Source organism: Pristiophorus japonicus, chromosome 4, assembly GCF_044704955.1.
Source record: "Pristiophorus japonicus isolate sPriJap1 chromosome 4, sPriJap1.hap1, whole genome shotgun sequence".
NCBI classification, from domain to species: Eukaryota; Metazoa; Chordata; class Chondrichthyes; family Pristiophoridae; genus Pristiophorus; species Pristiophorus japonicus.
The window spans coordinates 69,356,189-69,383,425 of record NC_091980.1 but is presented as its reverse complement, the minus strand read 5'-3'; the positions used below and the strand labels follow the sequence as shown (position 1 = coordinate 69,383,425).

The following is a 27,237-nucleotide window of genomic DNA, read 5'->3' as shown; positions in this document are numbered from 1 at the left end:
GGTGTGCAGTTAGCACTATCTGGCATGTTTTCAAGTTCTTTCTTGTGCTGGTTCATGTAAACGGAGTTTCTGCCACAATTCTGGCAAAATTACAGCGGTAAAGCAGCAGCAGCTGCAAGGAAATTTCCGGCCAGTGAAACATAACATAACATGGTTAATCTTGAGTATAAAATTGTCTAAGTACATTCATTCATAGTTTTCAATATAATTTATAAAACATCACATTTTAGAATTTCAGCCAATGCTTTCATGGGAGACCTTGGTGTAACAATGTTAAAAATGCAACTATTGAGCAAAACTGAGCTCTCGAGGGGATAACTTCACAGCAGATCTAACTCAGCAAGCTGCTGGTTTCCGACAGGGCATCTGAATCAATGTGTTGGGGACAATGAACAGTAGTTTTACATTCTAGTAATCGTTCACACTTGCTACTGCACCATTTCTATTCATTTGAACTCAGCAGTAATCATAAACAAGTTAGGTAGTTGGATTTCACTCTGAGGTTTGGGACGGAGGGCAGAGGAGGAGGTAGTCAGTTTTTGCTAATAGTAAGAGAGAGGCTGGAGGTGCAAGAGGATGATGGTGCTTTTTTATATACTGTCTAAAGTGTGAAAGATTTGCAAGAAGAGTCTCCTTCCTCTGTGTTGCCTGCTCCTGTACTTCTTTGCAGATATTCGAACCAGGTCACGAACTGTCCTCTAAATGCAGGTGGATGCTTGCTAAGTATTTTCCACTTTCAATACTCAAACATTGGGTTTAAAATGTAAAATAACTGGGTCGTTGCTGTTTGGGTTCAACTATTGTGTAACTGGTTATTGGGAAATACAGATGTAGCAGATCTCGATTTACAACAGTGTTATTCAGAGTAATAGTTCATACTTTTCTCTCGAAAGGGATGGGGAGCCATGAACACACTTGCTTTTTAAAGTTGAGAGATTTTCTGGCAAAGGCAAAATTGACACTGCATTTCCACACCTGCTTTTGCAATGTTTTTTTTAATAAGTAAATGGTTAACCTAAATTTAGATATCAAGACCAGGCTAGTTACCCAGCTGACTTGACAACATTGAGAAGGCTGGTAAAGAACAAGATCCAGGATGAATTGCTACGTAGGGATTTCCTCACTCTTATCATATCTAACTTGTCTGCACACCAAGTTAAGGCCAAATGTAGTCTTCAGGCACAGTAGGCTAGAGGAAGAGGAATAATTGGATCAGGGTATGCAGACATAATTCAGCCCCCATCTTAAAGCTATATATTGTTTTTACTTGTATATAATACTTTGATTTTATACTTAATTATAGTTAAATAGACATTTACAACAGTATTGGAGGCAGAGTTGGAGCATCGGAGTTTCTTGCAATAAATGCTGCGAAGCTGCCGAATGCAAAACTGATTTGCCATTGCTGGCGGGAGGCTGTAATTATGCAGGCATTTTCGATTCTAAATGTAGGAAAAGTTGACAGAAGTATCACCAAAAACGTGGAAATAAAAAGCAAGATTTTGTAGTCCAAATATAAGATTTTTTATTTATTATTATAGTTGAATGTGAGCTGCCTTCAATATGGGGAGACAAAACACCCCCTATTTCCTTGTTCAGTCCAAGTGTGAAATTAGTCATTACTAGCTTAACTGAGTTGTATTAGTGCCACTCTCAAGGAAAATAGAATTAGTATGTTTTCACTGCAAAATCTTGAAATAAAGTTTTAAAAAATTGTAATATTGTTATAAAGGTCATGTTTTTTTTCAGTACAAACACAAGTTGAACCTCTCTTATCCGGCACCCTCAGGACCTGGCCTGTGCTGGATAAGGGATTTTACCGAACGAGGGGCGGTCACGTTAAATTGGACGGTATAGGTACTGAGCAAGGGGATATTGGGGCTAGCTGGCTTGGGGCTGGGAGTGCGGTGAGGTGGGTGGTGGATCGTGGGGTCAGGCCAGCAATTGCAGGAGTCGGCAGTGAGGAAGGTCTTCAATATGTTCATGTCGGAGTGGCCGGAAATGGTGCTGACGAGGAGTGGTGCTGGATAAGGGAGTCCCGGGAGGTTCAACCTGTAGCTCGTTAAAAGAAAAGGAACAAATCATAGATGAGCGCTCTCTTTTTTTCTATTTTTCTCTAGAACTTTTATTACTAAAGGCTCTGTTACAGAAAACACTACAACATGAGTGAAATTAACAGTGAGACAGGATTCTACAGTGTGCAAGTTGGTGATTCTACCTTCACGGTTCTTAAGCGTTACCAGTCATTGAAGCCCATAGGTTCAGGGGCTCAGGGAATTGTCTGGTAAGTAAGTGCACTATCTAGATGGCACACTCTATGATAATGTAAAAAGGGCTTTAAAAAAAAAAGCCTGAAGTACTTTATATCAATTGGATTTCCTTTTGGCTGACTGAGCATGTGAAAGACAGACAGACAGACAGGCTGGAGCGCACCCTGCCCCACGCCTGTGCATGTTCTGTTCCCCTCGGCCCTCTTTTGTGTGCACGTTCTTTCCCCTCGCTCTTTTGCACATGCGCTCTTTTTTTCTCCCTCTAATTTCCTCATAATGTGCTCTCCTTAGCATGCCCACCTATTTCCCTTTCTTCTCATTACCCACTTTTCATCTGTCAGCCTTGCTCCCCATTCACTTGCATCCCGCTTTGTCTTCCTTGTGGATGATTAGAAACTGGTTCATGTTCAACGAAGTGTCATCAAAAAGGAAACAATTGTCCATTTATAGCTAAGAATTGAAAACTTTGTTCTATATTGCAATTTTGAATGTCTGTCTTAAGTTTTCTCCAAGTAGTTGTTTGTAGCACCATGTGATAGTTGACCTTCAAATGTGTGGGACAATTATCGATGTCTGGGCTTTCCTCCATATCACTCTTTGACGTTGCCTTTCACCTAGATTTGCATCGATTGACTCGCCCTTGAATTTTCTTCACTTGCACTCTGCATTTCACCTAAACAGCCATCTAAAATTATGGAGCCAAAGGAAAGTGTGCATTTTATCTATCTTGAGTGGCTTCTTCTGAACATGATGCTGAAATTTTAATTTGAAAGTTCATTTTCCTGTTTACGAAGTCCGTTGTACCAGCCACTCACCGGAAAGATACAGGTCTTAAGCGCACTTGCTTCCCAGCTTTTGTCCAGTATGTTGGAGAAAGTTTATTTAATTCTCTCTTTGAATTACAGTGCTGCATATGATAGTGTACTTGATGGAAGCGTTGCTGTTAAGAAACTCAGTAGACCTTTCCAGAACCAAACTCATGCCAAGAGAGCTTACAGGGAACTTGTTCTTCTTAAATGTGTAAATCATAAAAATGTAAGTCGAGCAACATTTTTGTAATATTCCATTGTCTTGAGCAAATTAAAGATGTTGAGCACTTAGAGTAGAATAATAGCAACATAGAGAAATGCTTATCTTGCACTCACAGGTTTGAAATTTAGCACAATGAAACTCTGCATAATTAAAACTCTGGCTGGAGAGTCTAGACCTAGAGGACATAGTCTCAGGGTAAGAGGTCGGCCATTTAGGACTGAGATGAGGAGAAATTGTTTCACTCAGGGTTGTGAATCTTTCCAATTATCTACCCCAGAGGACTGGATGCATAGTTGTTGAATATATTTAAGGCTGAAGTCAATAGATTTTTGGACTTTTAAGGGAATCAAGGGATTTTGGGATCGGGTGAGAAAGTGGTGTTGAGGTTGAAGATCAGCCATGGTTTCGAGAGCCCACATGGCCTGCTCCTGCGCCTATATCCTCTGTATCTAGTGTATGCTGGTTGATTCCCACTGGTGGAAAGATAAACCAACTAAATGAAACAACATTGCTTGGCAACTTCAGAGTGGATACAATGCTAGGAGCCATGCTGAAGCCTTCAGTTTGCTTGCACCCTGTTTAAGAAGTGAAAATACAGAAAATGCTGGAAATACTCAGCAGGTCAGGCAGCATCTGTGAAGAGAGAAACAGAGTCAATGGGCCCAAGTTTCGGATATCTGGCAGAACGGCGCACCTCAGAGGCCAGCCTACTTTTTAGAACACGAAAAGCGCCTAAAACTTAACTTGCGATTCTCCGATATCTGTAGGCGCATTTCCAACTTGTCATGGTGCAGCAGGAGCTGCTGGGCGTGGAGCAAACTCCATTCTGAAAAAGCACTGCCGGCAGGGGGATGGGGCTAGGGCCCAGCGTCAGTTTGAGTGCCGGCAGCGTTGCGCATTGGATGCGCAATGACACGCACACATTTTCAAGCCGCCCCTATCCTCTGGCTGAACAACCGAAAGATCGCAGCTCAGTTTGCTGCGGCTGGGCTCTGTGGACATCGCCCTCCCACCCGGTGATTTTCAGGCCGCCCCTATCTCCTGGCCGAACGACCAAAAGATCGCAGCTCTGTGCCTACTGCCGCTGCTTCGATGGAGAGGAAACATAGAAAATAGGTGCAGGAGTAGGCCATTCGGCCTTTCGAGCCTGCACCGCCATAAACTTATTGAATGGCGGAACATGCAACTGTAGTACATTCCTGCTTTCTCGCCATACCCCTTGATCCCCCTAGTAGTAAGGACTACATCTAACTCCTTTTTGAATATATGTAGTGAATTGGCCTCCACTTTCTGTGGTAGAGAATTCCACAGGTTCACCACTCTCTGGGTGAAGAAGTTTCTCCTCATCTCGGTCCTAAATGGCTTTCCCCTTATCCTTAGACTGTGACCCCTGGTTCTGGACTTCCCCAACATTGGGAACATTCTTCCTGCATCTAACCTGTCTAAACCAGAGAGTAGGAAAATGTAATTTTTTATTTATTGATTTATTTATCATTTATTATTGATGATGGCTCTTTATTGGTAAAAGTGAAATGTTTAATGCTTTGGAAAATCTCCTAACTTCCCCCCCCCCCCCCCCCCCCCCCAGATCTCTGGCTACCTGTGCCTAATTCTAAAGTGTATAAAAGTGGACACTTACTCCGTTCTAAGTTAGTTTGGAGTAACTTTTCGCTGTCTAAACTTGCGAAACAGGTGTAAGTGGCTGATAACGCCCGCTTTTGGAAAAAAAAACTGAACCAAAACTAAACTAAACTAACTCACTAGAACTGGGGCAAACTAAATGTAGAGAATTGCGATTTCTATGACAGCCCAAACTAAACTAGTTGCTCCAAAAAAAATAGGAGCAGCTCCAACCAAAACTTGGACCCAGGTTTGTGTCATAACGGTCACTTGCTGAAATGTTGACTCTCTCCACAGATGCTGCCTGACCGACTGAGTATTTGCAGCATTTTCTGTGTTTATTTCAGATTTCCAGCATCTGCAGTATTTTGCTTTTGTAATGTTGTGATTGACTTGTGCACTGCAATTTAGGGTTAAACATTCAAGCATGTGTATGTTTTTTTTAAATGTACCTATTCTTTGAATGGATTTCTGCAGTTATCTAATGCCATGGTTTTCTTCAAAATATTTTAACTTTTTAATTGCCGGAATCCATTTTTTAAAATTTCCTAAATATAAATTCGCAAATATCATTGGGGCGGAGCAAAGATACACGCAGTTTAAAGAAAAGGGCTGAGTCAATTGTCGTGGCATGTATTGTCTAATTCTGTTTTTTTTTAAAGTACTGTTTAAAAGAAACTGAGCTAAATTATCCCCAGTTATCTCTGCCGTTTTTTTCCCCCTAAATTAAAATATCCAAGTTTCCCCAAAGTTTGTGCGTCAGCGTAACTCCGTTAGTTACGATTTTTTTAGGTTAGTTTTTTTTTGCGTCATGAGGGTGTAACCTGATGTCTGCGCCAGGATTTCACATTTATGCAAGTTTGGCCAACTTGCAGTTTTCCTAGGGCGACGCATGTGACCACTCCCAAAAAGCCTTCTGGGCACTTAAGAAAAACCAGCACACATCAAAAAATCGGCGCAGAAAGATGCCATTGTTTTTATGCAAAGATTTGGAGGGTGTCAAGAACACACTAAATATGCATAATGAAGCTTAATTTTTTCAAACTTTAAAACGCAGAAAATGGAAGTCTAATGCAATTCTTTAACTTTTTCCAAAGTGCCACGCCACCACCGAACGTCTCCAAACCGGGCTTGAGGGTCGGGGTGTTGACCGCCCAGACCCTGGCTCTGGGCTCAGCTTGAAAAGAAGCCCGGAGGGGGTGGGATGTGTGGAAACCGAACTAAAGTTGCCGAGCCCCTGTGTTCGGGCGTGGGAGCGATTCTGCCGGCCGACTCTCGAGCCTGGTGAGGAGACGTTCGGTCGGTGGTCGGGTAGTACTTTGGGAAAAAAAATCTAAAATTAAAGAATTGCATTAGACTTGATTACCCCAAATATCCTCATTTGAATGCCTAGCTTCCCATTCTAAGCAAGCCTATTGCACATGCGCAGACCTGGATGTGGTCCATACTAGGGCGTTGACCTTGGGGAGAGAGAGAACAAAGAAGCTTTAACTCCTTGTCCTGCTGTTTTAAGCTTGCAACGGTACAATTTAATCATGGGGACAATACTGACAATGCCACACCTCGTGCAAGCCTTCTGCATGATGGTGCTGCAGAGGAGACAATTGATTCGATGTTGCATGAGGAACCTGCAAGCACGTAGGATGATGGGCAGGAGGCCTTACCCATGTCGGATATATTGAGACAGGCGTTCATAGTCTGCATCACTCAGGTGCAGGTAATGTGAGAAGGCTGCATTTCCGCAAAGAAGTTGCACTTTCATTCTTTGCATCTGGATCATTCCAGGCCACAACTGAGGATGTGTGTGCCATTTCTCAACATGCAACACGTATCTGCATTTGGCAGGTGACTGCTACACTATATGCCCAGAGGAATGACTTCATAAAGTTTCCCATGACCACCCAGGCAATGCATATCGAGGATTGCTGGCTTCCCAAAGATATAGGGCTGCATTGATTATACCACATCGACTTGCGAGCATCTATGTCGGATTCCGAGATGTACAGGAACAGAAAAGGCTTCCATTCTGTTAATGTGCAGCTTATGCATGATGACATGCATCGCGTCATGTCAGTTAATGCGAGATACCCTGGGAGCACCCATGATGCATTCATCCTACACGAGAGTGTTACATCAGCCATATTTCAGCTGCTGGGAGACGAAGGGTACGGTCTCGCCACTTGGCTCATGGCGCCCCTATGTGTAACCCGGACGGAAGCTGACTGGGAATACAACATGTTGCACATTGCGACGCGCAGCATAATAGAGAGGACCATTGGCATCTTGAAACAGCGTTCCCGATGCCTGGACCATTTTGGAGGCTACTTGCAATACTCCCCTAAGATTGTTGGTCAGTTCACTGTTGTGTGCTGCATGCTGCATAACTTAGCCATCATGAGGCAGCAGCAGCTGGTAGAAGACGACCCACCTGAGGAGAGAGTGGCTGATGATGAGGAAGATGCAGATGACTAGGTAGCTATGCAACTACCTGAATCCAGAGCATGATGGCGGAGGAGGGCGAGCCGTCGTGCCCCTTTAACGATTGCTCGAGCCTTGCACCAGCAGCTCATCCATGAACGCTTTACTGCCTGAAGGCTCAGCGGCAACTATTCCAAATGAACCATATTTACTGTTTGGACCTGTTCCTTAATGTTGTTGTGTTAATGGAACAAATAATGGAAATGATTCCGTTTTAATTTAAAATATATTTTATTCAAAAGTTTAACAAACACTTGTTTGTACTTAACTTTAATAAAAATATTCTTGTATCAAACTTTAAAGTTTTCAGTTAAGATCACTTACAAACTTGTAAATTTACATAATTTCAAAAAACTTTTAATTTGAGAATAATAACAACAATAATAATAACAGCAGCAAAGAAAGGCTGCACCCATCTCTTCTCCACCTTATTCTAACACTGCCCGCTGCGCTTAGTCTTGTTGACTCCACCCCTGCTGCAGGCGGTGGCGTAGTGATTCTCGGGATGGTACCAAGCTTATTCTTTCGAACATCTCGGGTAATGCGCACTTCTTGACAGGTGGTAATGTGGAAGGTTTGGCTTGGGCCTCTTCAGAGGCTGGTTTGGCATTTGGAGTGGGAGTGGCAGTTGATTCTGTCAGTGGGCACGGGGTCTGGGCGTGTTCCCTTATTGCTGCAGCTAACTACGACATTCCTTCCCTCGTGCCTTGACAGTGTTTCAACTACCTGCAACATTCCTTCCCTCATGTTCACTGACAGTGTTCCCATTTCTCGTGAGAGTGTTGTTGCTTCTCCTGACAGTCCCGATACCTCATCACCCACCCCACTGCTGGTATCCAAGAGTGATCGTGTAAGGTCATTGATCTCTGCCCTCATTGCCATCTTCTGAATGACATCTGTTGGATCCTGCCCCTCAGGAGAGCGCTGTTGCGCTGTCCTTCCCCTCTTGACCCTGGGTGTGACTCGCTACATTCCACTGGGACCCACAGCCTTGGAAGATGGGACCCTGGGTGTGCCTAGCTGCACCCCATTGGAATCTCCAGCCTCGGACTGTAAGAAACCATGGAATATCCCAACACTCTTGCCACTCCGTAAAGGGCCTGGCACCTCAATGGGTGGCATCTTCACCTCCAGAGTGAGTACAACAGTGTGGTCTTCATCCATTACCTCCCCCCCTCACCCCCATGCTCTTGGTCTGGAAGGTGGGATTGGAAGATGTTCTCCTTTTCAGGCTCATCTGCGTCTGAATCATCTGCTGCATCGGCTTGAGCCTCATCCGGGTTGGCCTCAAGTTCTGCAAAATATAACAGAACAGACAAATGGTTAGCAGCAGGGGAGGGGGCAAGGTGGCATGAGTAGGCTCACACAGCGCAGCAGCAAGCTCATTTGACCACGATGAATGATAGCACATTACATCAACCGAAGCGTCGCTGATGGAGACATCCCCATGAACCAAAATATGGCTATCCTGCACAGTACTTAACATTTAGCAAAGCCAGACTGTGGAATTTGCAGGACTTACCCTCTCCCTCAAGTGTGGGCCTAGCTTGTGCAGTGGTGGTTGCTTTTCTCCAGGCAGGACCCATCAAAGCAGCAACCCTGTCTTCCAAGGGCGTCAGTGGGTGCAGATTTGCTGGGCCTCCTCCTATTTGAGTTCTTTCCCTCTTGTATGGCACCTTCCTCTGCAAAGATGAAAATATAACTTTTTAGAGAGGGTGTCTTTTTGCTGGGTGGGACTTTTCCAGAAGATCATGTTTACACTAACTACTTGATCAAGGTCCTGCCACTTTTTTTTGCACTGGCCTCCAGATCTTGGGGTGGTCATGGTCACCATTGCACAGTAATCTTCTGCAAGTTGGTTCCAGCGTTGTTTCTTTTCCTTTGGTGAAACTTTTATGTGACCTCTGTTGATGTCCAGCTTGTGCCACCTGGCCTCAGTTACAGTAACTAGTGCCTCCACTTCATCCTGTGAGAAATTCTTGGTTCTTGAGCCGTGTCGCACATTGTATTTCAGCTCCAATTTTTCCAATGAGGATTAAAGTTCTCACATGACTGGCTCTTTAAAAATGGCCGAATGCAGACCGGGAGCTGTACTGGGCATGTGCGCCCATAGCAGTCACGTCAAAAATGTCGGGTTTTTTTCCGCGCATGCGCAGAAGGGGGGTGGCATCGTTTTTTTTTGGTGCAGACATTAGGCTCCACCCTGTCCCCCCGAAGCTAAAGGACAGGCAGCGTGGTGTCAAATTCAAAAAATAGAATGGGGATACTTGCTATTTTTTTTTTTGAGTATTCGGGGAGGGGGCGAAGAAAAATGGGCATAACTCTTGCATTACGCCAAAAAGCGGCATTGGGGAAAATTAAGCCCAAAGTCTTAAAAATTTTCATACCATATTTCCTCCACCCTTCTCCTGCTGTGTTTGAGATGGTGCATACTCTATAGAATAGCTTTTCTGTTACAGTACATACAAATATTGTTAGCGTTCTTTTGCTGTAAAAAATAGCACATGCATTGCCTTCCCTTGTTTCATAAATATGAACTACATGCAGTTTTGCACAGCAGCTGCTTCAGTATTTTGAGGGTTAATATTGTACTTTTAATGTTCACTTTGAGCAGCCAGGAACAGTTTGTTAATCCCTAGTTTATTGACGATGAGGTAGTACATGTATAACTGCTGCATTAAAAAAAACGGATAACTGCAAAAAAAATGTTTTCTTGCAGATTATTAGTTTGTTAAATGTATTTACACCACAGAAGTCTTTAGAAGAATTCCAAGATGTGTAAGTATTTGAACAAAATCTGACAAAAATAATAGATTCTGTATTTTCCTTGTAGAGGAATAGTCTCTTGAAGTACCTAAAGGTTGTAACATTAATTCTGTATTCTGTAGTTACTTGGTTATGGAGTTGATGGATGCCAACTTGTGCCAGGTTATCCATATGGAGCTAGACCATGAGAGAATGTCCTACCTCCTTTACCAGATGTTATGTGGTATTAAGCACCTTCACTCAGCTGGCATTATCCACAGAGTAGGTACTCGGGGTTTTAATTTATTCAATTTTTGAATCTTGTAATGTATATGACAAAGCATGGAGTTGTGTTCTGGCAAAAGAACTTGTATTTTTAATATATATGGTAAATGCATCATTCTCACTGCTAAATTGTTAATATGATAGTGCATTTTTAATAAACAGATCATGCATGTGGAACAACCTATTCTCTCCAATAATACAGGAAAAGCCAGTTTGTAATGTAACTCCAATGGTATCTTTTAGTCATGTGCTGTTTAAGAATTGAATTGTGTACTTTTTGCAAACTACTTTTAAGCTGGTGAATTCCTGCATATTATCTTTTTCAATGTTTCAGGTATTTTTTTTTTGTTTACACAGGATTTGAAACCCAGCAACATAGTAGTAAAGTCAGACTGCACTCTGAAAATTCTAGATTTTGGACTGGCAAGGACTGCCTGTACTAATTTTATGATGACCCCATATGTAGTGACGCGATATTATAGAGCACCTGAAGTTATCCTAGGAATGGGATACAAGGAAAATGGTAAGCTAATCCATAAAACAAGCTACTTATTTGAAGACACAAATATGTCGTTGGTATGAATTTCTGAGTCACTCTTTTGCTAGTTTTAGTCCTCTCTCCTCTCCTGAAGGTGTTAATTCTTGTTGGATTATGGTTTTTCTAGTGCCTACTGTGTTGCAGTAATTACTCAAGTAGCCATTCTCCATGTGTGTGCTGTTGGCAGGCTATTTGACTACAGGCAAGCATTGCAGTTGAGCCTGAGCTGTTCAGTTAATATTCACGAATGCACTTTATAGCAAGGGTATGTTCAGGAGTAGAAACCCTTTTAGCCTTCGCTCTCCCCAGCTTGGAACTGAGCCCACATGTAGCATCAAACTTTTGCCCTAGTTGAGATCCTCTTGCTCAGCACAGACCAGCAATTGATTTTGAATTTTATGATCTTGATGGCTTAGTGCTGTGAATTGCAATTTTTAACCAATTTGTGACAGGCAAGAAAGTTCTTATAGTTGGGATAATGGTTCAACATAAGGGAAAGACCGAGGGGTAAAACTGTTCAGGACATAAAACTGTCATTGCCCAGATAGCAAGTTGAAAATCTATCCCATAGCCTCTATCTTGCACTGTCAGTTTGTTTTTTCTTCCTTGAATTTTCTCCATAGCTTCTCTTCATGCAAACTTGAAGTTTTAATCGCCTGAAAAGAGGGTTTGCCCATCTTGGATGTTTCTAACATACACAATTGAAATTGCCCCATTGTTGAAATACACTGTTAATTACTCCAGTTCTGTTGGTAATTTAGGTCCCTTGCACCATCTGGGTGAGCCAAGCACACCAAGTCCGTTAGATCATCAGTATTCATTCTTGAGGTAAATGTTAAACAACTTAGCAGGAGGAAAATGTATGTGGAAATAGTGGGAGAGATATACTCCGCTGGACAGAACTGGGACAGCAGTGCTGCAAAAATCGTCGGGTAGAATTTACTGCATTGTTCCCACTCCCAACTTAGCCACTGCCATTCAGAAAGGGGATTAAGCGTTTGCCTGTTTCAGGCGGGAGGCCTTTCTAATATGCAAATCAGGACCCAATGATGTACAGAAGACCCTGATTGACATTTTGTGAGACAACTCAACCGGAGTGACAGCATAGATGAAGAGGGGCCAAAAACAGTCAGTTTAAAACTCTCTTTGTAGGGCCAGGGAGCCACAAGATTTATACGGTCTGCTGCTGCTCCAGATGCCCCCATATCCTCTGACCTAGCTTGCTTTTGGCAGAGTCGGTCTTCAGGCTGCCTGATCTTGCACAGGCCTGGATCTGGTGAGTTGCAGAGAGGTGCCCATTTGATGCCCACAACTCGACAGTTGCATGGTAATGAGGTCCAGCTCTTGGGACTGGGACGCCCGCCAGTGCTGTCGAGCGACTCGCCATATGCTCCGCTAGAAAGCTTGCTCGATGGTGCAAATCCATCCCAGTAATTCTCTAATACAAGAACAAAATACTGCAGCTGCTGGAATCTGGAATAAAAACAGAAAATGCTTTTAATGCAGGCAAAAACTAAACCAATCCGATTTCAAAATGTTTAATGTTAAAAGTAAACAGACCAGCAGTTAGGGAATTCTGATGTTAAATCACTATCTTCCTTTATTTTGAAATTAAAATTCAGAAAATTTTCATTGTAATTTGCTGTAAATTTCAACTCGTAAAAGCCAGTGGTATACTAGTTGCCTTTATTTAAAAAAAAGAAATATCTTTTTAATATAATCCTGTATAATTTGTTCTATCTTATGAATATACTAAGACAGTTGTAAATGCATTAAGCTTAATTGTTTATCAGAATCAGATCACAAAACTTAAAGCACACAAATGAAATTCTCAGGAGTGGATTCTTCAGAGGACTGACCGATTATGTTAAAGTGCCGTTGTTGCACTTTTGATTGCATTTTGTGCAGTTGTTTAGTGGCATGTTAAATAGCATTTTCTTTTCATTTTTCTGTTAACCTTACCCACGTAAACCATATAGTGGATTTATGGTCTGTTGGTTGCATTATGGCAGAAATGGTGCTCCACAAAATCCTGTTCCCTGGAAGGGACTGTATCCTTGCACATACAAAAAAAAATACGTGTTTGTTCACCACGTTAATTAAGTGCTTTTTAAAAAAAAAACACATACATGAAATGAAAGCTAACTGGGCTTGCTGATGTGCATTTCCCAGACCGTACAATTTGTTACTGCTGGAATATATTCCTTCTCATTGTCATGTTATGTAAATTTCAATACATATTTTTTCTTGTCGTTGGTTTTTATTTTCTGAAAGGCATGGTAATTATCCATCATTTCATTTTATTTTCAGTTGATATCTGGTCAGTGGGGTGCATCATGGGAGAAATGCTGAAAGGTTCTGTGCTATTCCAAGGCACTGATCGTATCCTTCCCCAGCCATTCTTGAATCCAAAGCCATATATGTTGAGGGCTAACGATCATTACTTTTCCCTCATTTTGAGGACCAAAAATTGATGTTTTTAAGATGAAATACAAGGTTATTATAGTATTTTTCATTATTTTCCCAGCTTGCCATGCTTGAACTTTTTCTTCTTGTGAAGCTCTCTGTACATGTGTTTTGATTTTTACTTGTTCTTAAATCTGTTTCCTTGCATTACATTAATACCCTTTCTAAGTACATTAATACTTTCCTCCTGCCACACATTGTGCAAAACACATTTTTTTCCTGTTTCTTAAAACTATCTTTGTCCAACAAAAGAGAGCAAGCAGTAGCTTCTAATTGATATCCACACAAAGGAGCACTTGAGTTATCCAAATGTCAGGTTGACCTAATTCACTGAAGAAATAAAATTATTTTCTAAGGATTGTATTTTGTAAGTATAAATTCTGCATTCTATATTGTAGAAGTTATTTTTAAATGCTAATAACTCTTGCTAATTGAAGTGCTTAAACATTAACAGTAAACATTTATTATATTATAGTCTTTCATGCAAAGTTATTTCAGATTTGTAAAGGTGCAAATTATAAAATTCCTGTTTGGGTATACTTTAGTTTTAATAAGATTACACAACTGTCCCTTTTAAAATGGCAAATAAATGCAAAGGAGAAGCCATACTTTTAGGTTTCATCTGAAAACCTATATATTAAGAGCATCCTTTTTAAAAAAAATTTGCTCCACTTTTATTCGCTTGGCTTTACCCGCGTTAGCTACATTTTGTTTTTCATAGTACATTTTCCACAATCATAATACTAACAGGATCGCTTGGATCTGTTTCCTTTTGAATGCTTCTTCTAACATGCATGCAAGCCACTGATAGTATAGTGTATAGATATCAAATCTTCCATATCATTGTTTCTGTTACTCTAATTTATCTTCAATCATGTTTCATATTGTTGTTTGATGGTATCAGTGTGATTGTAATTATATAATGTCATGGCCAGTTTTCTGAAATATGATTGGTTGAAGAAATTATAAATCTTTTGGAATTCCAAGATAAAAGTACATGCTAGTAATAAATAGAACTGGTTAGACAATGGCATTATATAGTGGCAGTAATAAACTCCCAGGTTTGTATTTTTGACGAGCAATGTATGCTTTTGATTAGATACTTCAGTTAACGTTCAGCAGTACGTTGTGCACCACTAATGCAGATCTTTTCTGGTTATCACTGAAATATTCTCATGGTTTAGTGATATTATGATCTTCGTTCTAGTCCATATATTGACTGAGGTAAACAATGCAAACAGAGTATCTCCATTGGCTTAAACTCATCTGACACATTTATTGTCCTTTAGGTGCTATCATTAGTTGTATTTTTTGTTGCCAATAGAAACGTCGAAAATAGGTGCAGGAGTAGGCCATTCGGCGCTTTGAGCCTGCACCACCATTCAATATGATCATGGTTGATCATGCAACTTCAGTACCCCATTCCTGCTTTCTCTACATACCCTTTGATCCCTTTAGCCATAAGGGCCACATCTAACTCCCTTTTGAATATATCTAACAAACTGGCCTCAACAACTTTCTGTGGTAGAGATTTCCACAGGTTCACAATTCTCTGACTGAAGAAGTTTCTCCTCATCTCGGTCCTAAATGGCTTACCTCTTCTCCTTAGACTGTGACCCCTGGTTCTGGACTTCCCCAACATCGGAAACATTCTTCCTGCATCTAACCTGCCCAATCCTGTCAGAATGTTATGTTTCTATGAGATCCCCTCTCATCCTTCTAAACTCCAGTGAATATAAGCCTAGTCGATCCAGTCTTTCTTCATATGTGAGCCCTGCCAATCCGGGAATCAGTCTGATGAACCTTCGCTGCACTCCCTCAATAGCAAGAATGTCCTTCCTCAGATTAGGAGACCAAAACTGTACACAATATTCAAGGTGTGGCCTCACCAAGGCCCTGTACAACTGTAGTAAGACCTCCCTGCTCCTATACTCAAATCCTCTCGTTACGAAGGCCAACATACCATTTGCCACCTTCATCGCCTGCTGTACCTGCATGTCAACTTTTAATGACTGATGTACCATGACACCCAGGTTTCGTTGCACCTCCCCTTTTACTAATCTGTCACCATTCAGATACTATTCTGCCGCATTGTTTTTGCCACCAAAGTGGATAACCTCACATTTAATGCATCCATTTCAACTTTGTGATGATTGGCAGTAGGCGTGTTAAACTTAGTGTTGTACTGCATCCCTGTTCTGATTGGGCTTGCCTATCTAAAGATCCAGTTATTATAAAGTTGGAGTATTGGTTAGGGGAAAATTACACCTCTCCTGGCAGTATAGCATCTCTGGTCACTTCAAATGTAACACATTCCGTAACACCTTGGGGGCTTAAAAATGATTGTGTAATACTGTAGCTTTGAATTTTTCCCAAGGGTAGTTAAAGCAAGATAATCAGCTATTGTGAAATCTTTTATGAAAAAGATTAATTCCTGCTACTATTGAAGAAAGCAGATGGGTCTAGCCCATCCTAGACCTCCAAAGATAACTGTTTTTTTCTTTAAAGAAAATTTACACCTGTTCTATATCATAAAATGGGGGGGCAGAGGGGAAAGTAGATTGCTCACCTTAGATGTGTTTTTCTTTGTGAAGATGCAGCCCACATACAAGTAACATCTAGCTCCTTTACAGATCGGGTTCTAATTTCAGTGAATTTACTAGCTTTTATGGATAAGATTTTTGTATTTCGTGTTCTGAGTTTCTAAAGTTTGCATAGCTGGTTTTATTAATCACTTTTTTTCCTTGGTGGCCTTTGGTTGTTTCAACACTTTCTACAACAGAAAACACATTTATTATTTTAAAAATGCATATTGTCACAGTATATTTTGTAGAGTATTCCATTATAACAGGTGAGATGTTTTGCTATATACCACAAAGAAAATGGTCCTTGCAGTCTCGTCAACATACCTGCTGCTCAGATGCCTTCTCTCATTTTCAGGTCTTTTCAGCAATGAAGATGTGATCTTTTAGGACATGAGGGATCCAGTTAAAAATGCTCTTAAAGGGACAGATGCCACTCTGATTTTGGAAAACAGTGTTTTTTACCTACGATCAATATGGTCTAACAGTTTCTTTGTAACGTCAAATTACAGCAAGAACTTTCTGGTGACATGTCTAGTCTGTGAAGTAATGCACCGACCGTTTCATTAGACTTCTTTAACATGTTTGCAACCCCCAACTTCTCCGTCTCCTGTTCTTCTCTGCTTAAGATCCACTGCCGCCAATAGTAGGTGCATTTTGGCTCAAGCTACAGGTTTAAAGTTGCCTATATAGATCACGTTGCCCAATTCCAATCTTTGTTTTGTATATTTTCTTTGCTCTCCAACGGCTGGAATTCTGCTCACATTTGTTTTTCTGGCCTCCTGGAGTCTTTGACCATCCAAACTGCACTGATCACATGGCATTTTTCAATGCGTTCTCCTGTAATCAAGTTCTTCTTGTGTCCTGGCTAACATTCATTCCTCAATCAACACCATTATAGAATCATGGAAGCATGCAGTACAGAAGGAAGCCATTCATCCCATCATGTCTATGCTGACTCTTTGAAACGCTATCCAATTAGTCCCACTCCCCTGTTCTTTCCCCTACAAATTTTTCCTTTTCAAGTAGAGATCCCATTCCCATTTGAATGTTACTATTGAATCTGCTTCCACCACCCTTTCAGGCAGTTTATTCCAGAGCATCATAACTCACTGCATAAAAAAATTCTCATCTCTGGTAGTTTTGCCAATTACCTTGAATCTGTGTCCTTTGGCTACTGACCCTCCTGTCAGTGGTAACAGTTGCTACTTACTCTATTAACACCCCCACCCTTTTAAACACCTTTTCTGTGAGGAGAACAATCCCAGTTTCTCTAGTCTCTCCACATAACTGACTTTCTTCATCCCTGGTAGCATTCCAGTAAATCTCCTCTGCATCCTTGCCAAGGCTTTGACATCCTTCCTAAAGTGTGGTGCCCAGAATTGGATACAATGCTCCAGCTGAGGCCGAACCAGTGAAAAAGGTTTTGCATAAATTCCTTGGTTTTGTAGTTTAAGCCTGTATTTATAAATTCTAAGATCCTGTATGTTTTTTTTTAACATACTTTGTTTATGACCAGGGCATGTCCTTCCTCATTTTTGGCATGTGTAACCCAAATTCCCTCTGTGTCCATTCACATGCTCATTTTGGCTGCCGCTCTGGCCCCAAGCCCATTACTTCTGTTAGCTTTTTTTCCCCTCTTAGCCCTTCTCAGGCCTTTCTCTCGTGTCTCCTCGCCTTCCAGTTGTGCAACCTTTCTAGTACTTTGCCTCACTAATCCCTATGCTAACCCATTACTTTCCTCTGCATTCCTATTGTACTGCTACTGAGCCATGCTAGAATCCTCCTTTGATATCTGGCCTCTGTGCCTCTCTTGGCATTCTTCAAAGAACCCATTGAGATACTCCTTACAAGCAGCAACCCCAATTGCCCCACCCCTCTCGCCTCCTTTTAAAATCCTCATTCTCTGTCCAAGTCCGACTTTTTTCGGCAATGTCCACTGTGTCTTAACTGAGCGGCGACGACTCGATGATTTCAATTTCATTTCTGCTCACCTTGCCCTTCCTCTGATTTCTCTGGCCTCCTGTCCTCTCTTAACCTCACTCCATATAAACTCCTACCCATAGTCACGGCCACCCCCTCAAACTTGCCATCACACATGCCTCTCTACTCCTATGGTCTTCTCAGAGTAGGCTATCATTGACCATTTATTTTGTATCCCTCACCAATCACTTAATCCTACCCTCTTCCAACTCCAATTCCTTCTATGTCTGCTCCTGGAAAAACACTTCTCCAAGTCATTTGCAATTGTACATTCAAGCTGCTAACTTCAAGTCTTTAGCCCCCCCATTCACCACAATACTTCTGCAGCTGTCGATCTGCTTAACTACTTGTCAATCAATGAAGCCCTTGTCCCCAATAAAACTTTTACTCTCTCCCATCCGAGTTGTTCCCACATCTTTGCTCCAAGTCCAAGGGGTGCAGACTTGGACATATCTGGTGCAAAATTGGTTTAGCCATCCATTGCTAGATCTGGCTTGGTCATATCAGGTGCTATTGGGCCTCACTGTCCTCTGCCAAAACTGCTCACTACTCCAGGATAATCCCGAAGAGCAAAAATAATTCTCGGGTTCTTTTTTCCACTACCAATTTTCACCTAAAACCTGCCAACTATGCCCGTCTACCCTCTCCTCCAACAAGCGGAGGAGTTCATGGACTTCGTTATCACTGTGATTGAGATGACCGTTGGGCTGTGTTTGCTACTTTCTCCCTGCCCGAGCCCTGGACCATATCTTGTAGTTTCTCTCCTGTCTTCCCCATGCGCCCTCTCCAAGCTCATTTTGTCTGAGAGCCATGTGTTGCTCAATCGACCTCATTCCCACTAACCTGTTGACCACCCAACTTTCCTTCCTATCCCGTGCTAGTTGACATTGTAAATGTTTCCATCTCCTCTGGTACTGTCCACCTCCCTTCCAAAAATACTGTTTTCATCCTCTCCTCATTTGTCCTTGCAAACTACTACTCTATCCTGAACTTTTCTTTGCTCTTGAGTCCATGAACATGTTGCCTCCTAAATCCTTGCTCATCATTCCTGCACCTCCACGTTTGAATACCTCTAATCAGATTTCTACCCCGACCATTACTGAAATGTCCCAACTCAGGCAGAAATTACATTCTCTGTGACTGTGACCACGGTGCAATATCTCTCCTCGACCTCGTTGCAGCTTTGGACGAGGTTAACCACACCATCCTCCTACAGTGCCCTATCCCTGATGTCCAGACTGGTGGGACTGCCCTTACTTGGTTCTGCTTTAATCTATCAAATGATACACTGGGTATTTCTAGCAATGGCTTCAATTCCTGCCACCCCCCACCCCCCCCCCCCTCCTTTCCCTTACTATTGTGTATTGAGTCCCCCAGGATCTCTTGTATCCCTCCAATTCCTCATCTATATGCTGTACTTTGACAAGATCAGCTTCCAGATGTATGCTGATGACACCAAGCTCTACCACTTCACCACCTCTTTTGACCTATCCACTGCCTCTGCTGTCAGCGTTTACAACATTCAGTCTTCATTGAGCTGTAATTTCCTCCACTTAAACATTGGAAAGATCAAAACTGTTATCTTTGGCCCCTATCACAAACTCCATACCCTTGCCACCAATCTTTCCTATCTTTCTTCCTGGCCACTGTCTCAGATTGAACTAGACTGTTCGCACACTGAGTCCTATATGAACCCGAGCTATGCTTCCAACCCGTAACCACTCATCGCCAAGACTGCCTACTTCCAACTCTGTAACATCGCCCATCTCCGCCACTTATCTTGCCACATGTACTGCTGAAACCCTCATCCATTCCTTTGTCATTTTCAGACTCGATTATTCCAGTGCTCTCCTGGCCAGCCTCCCATCCTCCTTAAACTTTGTCATTCAAAACTCTTGCCCCCAAAGCTTCCAATTTAAAATTCGGACACTCTCTTATTTAAATCCCTTCATGGCTTCACCCCTCCCTATCACTGTAACCTCCTGCAGCCTTGTAACTCTCCCAGAACTTTGTTCTTCTTACTCTGGCCTTTTGTGCATCCATCGCTACCTTTTGGCAGGCATGCCTTCAGCCATCTTGCCCTATATGCTGGAATTCCCTCTCTAAACCTCTCCAACTCCATATTTTCCATTTTAAGACCCTCCTTAAAACCAACCTCTTTTTGGCCAAGCTTTTGGACACTCCTCTTAATATCTCCTTTGGCTCGACATCCATTTTTGTCTAATGCTGCTGTGTCGCACCTTAGAATATTTATCTGCATTAAAGTTGCTTTAAAAATGCAAATTGTTGTTTTTAAAAAGGAATAATTGTTTTTGAGACCATGAAAATATGGTATCGATGCTCCTGACCTTCTGTCCTAAACTGCAAATATACATTTCCTCTTACCAACATCCTCATTGTGTTGAAATCAAGACTAATCTCTCAGACTCCAACTCTATAAACACTTTCTTCCCTCAGAATTAAAATCTTGGAACTTCTTCACTCCCCTTCTACTTCCATTACAATCTTCAGACCTGAGCTTTACTTTAATCCTTGATCCTGATTATCTTGACTGATGTTTCATGGTACAGGTTTGTGATGTATTTGTGCCAACAGAGAGAGAGCAAAACTGAGCGCTATAAATGAAAGTGGTATTTTTATACAGTACTTCCAATTAAGTGATCGGGTATTAAAATTAACAACTTGATCATTAAATTAGAACTGAACCAAACTCAATTCTTCATTGCTTTATAGATTGTTTGTCATTTTCTCTGTTTCATTTCAATTTCATGTGATTTTTTTTTTTAATCCAAATATTTTGTTTTGTCTATGGACCCTCAATGTGGACTTGAGAGTTCTAGAGCTCTTTGATGTAAAGTTGTTTGGAAATCTTAAATGTTTTGCTAAAGGAAGTTTAACAGTGCATGTCTTTTCTTAAATAGTGTTTAATTTCACACGTGATTGGCTGAGAGATAGACATTAGATTTGTTGTTTCTGGTGAAATTATACAAACTATGAATCAATGCAGGAAGCAATATATTTACAGTGGATACTGTAGAATGCTGCACTTGAAGATATGCATTATAGCTATACTAGATTTCAAGGTTTAAGACCAAAGCAAATGGCAGAGTAATAAAGTCAGTTTAAATTGGATTAATAAAACAGAATGATACTATATTTAAAAGTAAACTGAGTCGGAGTTATGAAATCTTTTTAACCAGTTTTCCTGAACCAGTTGACACAGATATTGATCAGTGGAATAAAGTTATTGAACAGCTAGGAACGCCATCTGCAGAATTCATGAAGAAATTGCAACCAACTGTACGAAATTATGTAGAGAATAGGCCAAAGTATCCAGGGCTTGGCTTTGAAACATTATTCCCAGATTGGGTTTTTCCAGCGGATTCTGAGCGTGACAAGTTAAAAGGTATATTTTGCTTTTTGAAACTTGAGTATTTAGATCAAGTTATGTGTTGTATATGTTTGTGTTTCAAGACATTGTTCACATTGAACAGCCTTTTTTTTTAAAAAAAAAGCACAAATAAAAGTACTTGTAAATCAATTGCTGAAAATACTGCATGACCCTAGTATTAGCCTTTAGCATACCAGTAGCCAATGGTATGTTCTACTATAAAAATTTCAAGTTGGTGATACTATAGGATTTATGAGAATAATAAAATAGTTCAAAATTAATTTGGGTTATTTCCTCATCGTTAAGATTATTTTGGCTTAAATTGTTTTCAAAGGAAGCAAATTATTGAGGGAAACTTTTCACTGGTCAGTGTAGTGAAATCAAATACGTTTATTAAAGATAATATTTACAATTTTGCTATAGCTGGTGCAAAATAAATCTTCCAACAATGTTTAATTGAAGTGCACATAATGATTTATAAAATGAGTAGATTATAGAAGCTCCTCAGTCTTTAAACTGTTGTGTTGTATATTGTATTAAATTACAGTAAGTCAGGCCAGAGATCTTCTATCAAAAATGCTGGTAATCGATCCTGACAAGCGAATTTCTGTGGATGATGCCTTACAGCATCCATATATTGCCGTCTGGTATGATCCTTCTGAAGTAGAAGCAGTAAGCAAACTACTTTTGATCATAACATTTTGGTTATCTATTTTGTACTAGTGTTTGATTTATGTCTCATTTCTGTGCTTAAACTACTGCTTTAATCTCAGCTGTACATTAAAATCTGAATTTAACAAATGAGGTTTTCTATGTTTCTATCCCTTTTTGGGGACACATCCTATTCCCCCATCCAGTTGGACAGACTTTCTCCTGGAAGCAACAGGACTTTTTAGCATCCAATGCCAACTAACCTGAAACTAATGAGTTAGTTGTTCAATGGGAGAGCCTGAGCTCTTGGTTTTATCAGATTATAGATGGCAACATTTTATCCTGTCAACTTTCTTCTCTGAACTTGTTTTTAAAATAGAAAAATTTGCCATATAATATCAGAATAAATGTTGTATAGGGTGTGAAGGTAGGAGATCTTTCAGGCATAAGTAAAATTCCTGACAGTTTGGTAATGGGAAGTTTGCTAGATATTGGAGTTCAGTAAAATTATTCTTTCCCAAATGATTAAGCACAACATTCAAAGATTGGTCCGTTTAGTTAATACTTGGGCAGTGAATCCAATCCAAGCAGGATTTAACTGAACTGCCTATCATAAATCCATCTGTCATGTGTAATTTACTTATAGCAAGTTTAAAAATCACATGTATGGCTGAATAAGAAAAACATCTCCAATATTATGTTCATAAAGAATTGTACATTTTTTTCTTTACAAATGTCTGTAGTGATAAATCAGTAACTACAGTATACATTGCTAAGTTTTAACATTTTATGACCTAAGAACAGTACTGACAAGATTCAATCAGTGAGATGATTGAAAAGTAGAACAATGTTATTGAAAGGACCCTCAAACTATGAGGGCTACATAGAAAAGATTGTTCTAGAAATTCTGCAAAAGCCAAATCTTGAACATGAAGCCTGGGACCAAGACTGTATGACTTGATGGGGGCCCCTGCCGCAAAGATCATTAAATCAAAAAGATGCTAGGGCCTGTTAACTCTAACCTTGTTACTGCAAAAGGAAAGTTTACTGTTGCAAGAAAGCAGGGGGCTGTTAGAGATACTTGAAGCTTTCTGGTGCATTTCAGAGGTGCTGCAAAGGTACAGTATGATGTAGTGTGTCATAAAAGTAAGAGGATCATTAGGCAGCTGCTGTGCAATCGGTGAGTTGCATTAATCTCCCAATTATACAAAACTGATCCTAAATCTTTTTATTGACTCTAGTTAATTTTGATGGAAAGGGTTTCTATCTTGGCTTGTGTCAGTGATTGACCAGTCCAGTTTTTTTTTCAGCAAACCAGAGAGGTCATTTTCAGGATCAGGAAAGAACATACTGAATTGACGTAACTTAAAACAGGCTGTAGCAGCGACCTATCTGCATACCGGATGGAAAGTTAGAAGGCCTTAATGAATCAATTCACTGTGATAAAACCAACTCCACACTGTTTCTCCCTAAGTTACCAGGTGTGGATAGTATTCATGCCAGTTCCTTAAAGTTGCTATAGGCAGGGAAGAGAGCGGTCATATTATCTTGGATATCAATGCCAAAAATTTCCCAGAATCTGCACATGTCAGGCAGAGGAATAGAATTCTATTTCATGCCAGCACTCCCTTGGTGTTCCAGAAACCAATTGTGGTTTCTACCTATAGAAAGGGAGGTTGTAGCGAGATCAAAAACTGCTGCAGACTCTTGCCAGTGTCAGTAACTCTTAAATGCTTCTTTCAGTCATTGTGTTGCTTAGGCCTGTATTGTGTTCATGAAGGAACAGGCTGGAGTTTGTTCTCGAAGAATGCATGGGGACACGTGATGGTGTTCTACAAGGGCATATTGTCCAGCTCGGGATTCCATATTCATGGATTTTCGTAACACTTTCAATCTGGTGTCTTGAAGAAGCTGGGAGCTATAGGAAAGCATAGCCATCTCTTCAATGTTATTCAATTTCAAAATCTGTGTAGATGGAAGTATTGTCTTTCTCAAAACAGAAATTTTGATGTTGTCCACTGTCGGCTGTTCTATTTAATTACTTTGTCAATTATGGCATCAGGAACTGTCTCGGTGTTTGTTGCAGACATTTTGAAAAGGTTGCACTGCTACTATTTGCAGATGATGCTGTGATGTTTGCAGACTTGTCTACGGATCTAATCTGCTCCACTTGCTATTGGGAACAGGAGGATAACTAGTAAAACAAAAAAATAGAAAAATTGATTTGCATTTGTAATGGTACCTTTCACTACCTCAGAACGTTTCTGAGCTTTACAACCCCTGAACTACTTTTAAAGCGTAGTCACTGCTGTAATATAGGAACGGTAGCAGCCAATTGCCACTGGGCAAGCTCTCACTAACGGCAATAAAATAAATGACCAGATCGTCTTGTTTTTTACATGTTGGTTGAGAGATGAATGTTTACCAGCTCACCCGGGAGAATTCCCTTGCTCTTTGAATAGTGCCATGGGATCTTTTACATCCGAAACACAGCACCTCCCACAGTGCAGCACTTACTGCACTGGAGTGTCAGCCTAGATTATGTGCTCAAGTCTCTGGAGTGGTACTTTAACCTACCAGCTCTAATTTTGAGGTGAGACAGAGCATGTGCAGTAGTCTGGCTTTCTCTTTCTTGATTTGCCTCCAGTCCTGGAACTCCAAAAAAGGAGCTTGCACGTAGAAAGAATTTGCATTGATATTTGTGTCTTTCATGTCCTCTGGAAGTCTGTAGAGGGGTAGAGTATTGTAAGGGGATAAAGTATTGTCACCAAAGTGGAAGTAGACAGACAGATGGTCACGAAAGTGAATTGATCTGACACGCACAATCCTTTAATCTGGACCAATCAGTATTAGGAGGTTGTGAGGAGTCGGGAGCTCCTCCATGTCTAGGCAGGGATTGTAATATATCGCCTATTGACAGATTGTATGTAAAACTCGCTTATGTATGTAAAGCACATTTATAAAACTAGTTTACAAATGGGTTTTTGGAGAAAGGCTAAGAAGCAAAGTTTGATGGTAAATGAACCATCCTAAGTAACCAAAACAATGTGCTGAACTTTAGTACAGACTGATAGAAAATGGAAACTTACATATTCAGTACTGATCAACACCTACCAAGGACAGTAGGGAGTAAGCTGTCTGGAAACATAGATTGTAGCAGCAACTGCTCTCATGAGAAAGAGATAGTTATGGCTGAGGCTCATGGGAAAAGGAGGATAAGAAACCAGATGCACAACAGGCTATGGGAAGCAAGGTTAAACCACACGTCAGCAGAAACTGAGGCAAAGTTGACACTGTAGAACAACGTATTCCAGAAGGTTGACGTGATGGGAGATAGACAGGTTGGGAAACCACTCTGCAGCCAGTCTGCTAAGGGTCTACGAATCAATGAAGCTCCGCTGATGAGCTGTAGGCCAACCAGTGGTCGTAGTTATGTAGGCGGGTCGCACACCTCGCAAAACTGGATAACTGTGCATGTAGAAACCCTTGTATTTCAAAGGTTCATCGGAACTCTTCCCCTGCCTATGCTTGAATAAAGATCGGTTATTTCAGGGGGTCCACCTTGAAGAAGAGAAGTCGTTTTTTTACCCCAACAAAGTCCTAAAATGCTTCACCGCTAATATGTTGCTTTTTAACTGCAGTTCTTGTTTCGTAGGCAAATGCAGTATCCAGTTTGCACACAGCAAGGTTTCATAAACAGGAGTTGCCATTTAATCTGTTTTTTTATGGTGTTGCTTGAAGGATAAATGTTGGCCAAGACACCAGAGAATTCGCTGCTCTTCTTTGGAAAAGGTGCCATGCAAATGTTTTATGCCCATCTGAACAAGCAGATGGATCCACGGTTTAATATGTCACTCAAAAGATAGTACCATTGCCAGTGTAGCTCTCCTTCAGTACTACACTAGTGTCAACCTAGATTATGTGCTTAAGTCTTGGAGTGGCACTTAAATCCACAACTTTGACTAAGTAGACAGTGCTCCCATTGAGCCAAGCTTGACACTTGAGGGCCTGCATTAAGCAATAGTTAACCAGCAAGCCTGGTATTCAGCATCAGACTTGGATGCCTAGAGCATCAAGATGGCTTGCATGTTGCAAGCTGTCCTCCATGGGTCCTTCTACTAGACTGACGGCAGATATTCATTATATAGTTGACGAGAGAGCCCAAGCTCTGGACAATAATGGGTAGAAGCTATTAACCTTGAAGTTGAATATGCAAGCGCAAGACCATATACCCATGGTTAGATTGCAGAGACGCAAAATGTTGTTACTAAAGCCATGCATCCCCAACTGAAGCTATGAACCACTGTTCAGTGACCTGTTGTGTGCCCATGCTGTGGGCAGGAAGCTGGTACAATGGGCATGCTCATTTTATAGTGATACTCACGTTACTATCCTGGGGCAGTTCCTGGTATCTGCTACCCAATTTATGAGACTCCAACCCATACATTTCAGTTGTCTAATGGCCAGCTAGTGACTATCACCCTTTGTGGGGAAATAGGTGGGTCCTCTTTGGGGTGACTCCTGCTGAAGGTAACCTGCACATTATTAGCCTGTTAAACTTCAGCAGCAACTCTATGCACTTGCAGTCTTTAATCGTTGGCTTTTTCCAACCTGCATCTATGTTCTTTGGGCTTGGATAAGTGTTATGTGTCCATATGTGGAGAGAGAGTGTGCTGCATTATCAGGCAAACAAAAATTCCCACATAGGCAGATTTCGCAGTAGTTTTGTTTGGAGACTTAAGAATTGTGATGGGTTTCCATGTGTGCTAGACCTCTCGCTGATCATTATTTTAAAAAGTCACACCTTTGCTGTGCTAAATTGGGCTTTTCCTGCATCTTTTGGATGAAGTGTAAAGAAAAAACCACCATGATCAAGAACAAGATAAAAGTGCCCAAGATGTGATCAATACAAAAGTTTTATGGTAAGTGAAAATAAATTTGAATTTTGAACTTCCTGAACATTAAATCGAGTTATATTCGCCACATAACCTTTAACTGCGGGAAAAAAAACTTCATGAATGCCACAAATAATTCCTGAGTGCACTGGTGTTATTTTTAATGCTGAAGTATTACTGCGTAAATCTATCTACCATGGCTGAAAACAACAAACTTTATTCATTACTGTATTGCTATAATAGAAGTAAATTTAAAAAGTGATGAATTTTACTTCCATGTAATATTTTTGTATGTTTGCAG

General features: G+C 41.0%; 1 protein-coding gene across 9 annotated transcripts in view; it reads left to right on the top strand.

Annotated features, from left to right (window-relative positions):
• LOC139262947 (mitogen-activated protein kinase 9) overlaps positions 1-27,237 on the top strand; it is a 70,529-nt gene that overhangs the window by 9,458 nt on the left and 33,834 nt on the right. For 4 of the 9 annotated variants that reach the window (XM_070878294.1, XM_070878293.1, XM_070878295.1 and 1 more), the window contains 8 exons: positions 2,121-2,284; positions 3,176-3,305; positions 10,120-10,178; positions 10,289-10,427; positions 10,788-10,953; positions 13,279-13,350; positions 21,223-21,405; positions 21,938-22,062. In XM_070878294.1, the coding sequence (XP_070734395.1) occupies positions 2,163-2,284; positions 3,176-3,305; positions 10,120-10,178; positions 10,289-10,427; positions 10,788-10,953; positions 13,279-13,350; positions 21,223-21,405; positions 21,938-22,062 (996 nt within the window). In that variant the 5' untranslated portion in view covers positions 2,121-2,162. Of the gene's footprint in view, positions 1-2,120; positions 2,285-3,175; positions 3,306-10,119; positions 10,179-10,288; positions 10,428-10,787; positions 10,954-12,947; positions 13,020-13,278; positions 13,351-21,222; positions 21,406-21,937; positions 22,063-26,890; positions 26,964-27,237 lie in introns of those variants that run through there. The other 5 variants (XM_070878300.1, XM_070878297.1, XM_070878296.1 and 2 more) reach the window with 5 other exon arrangements.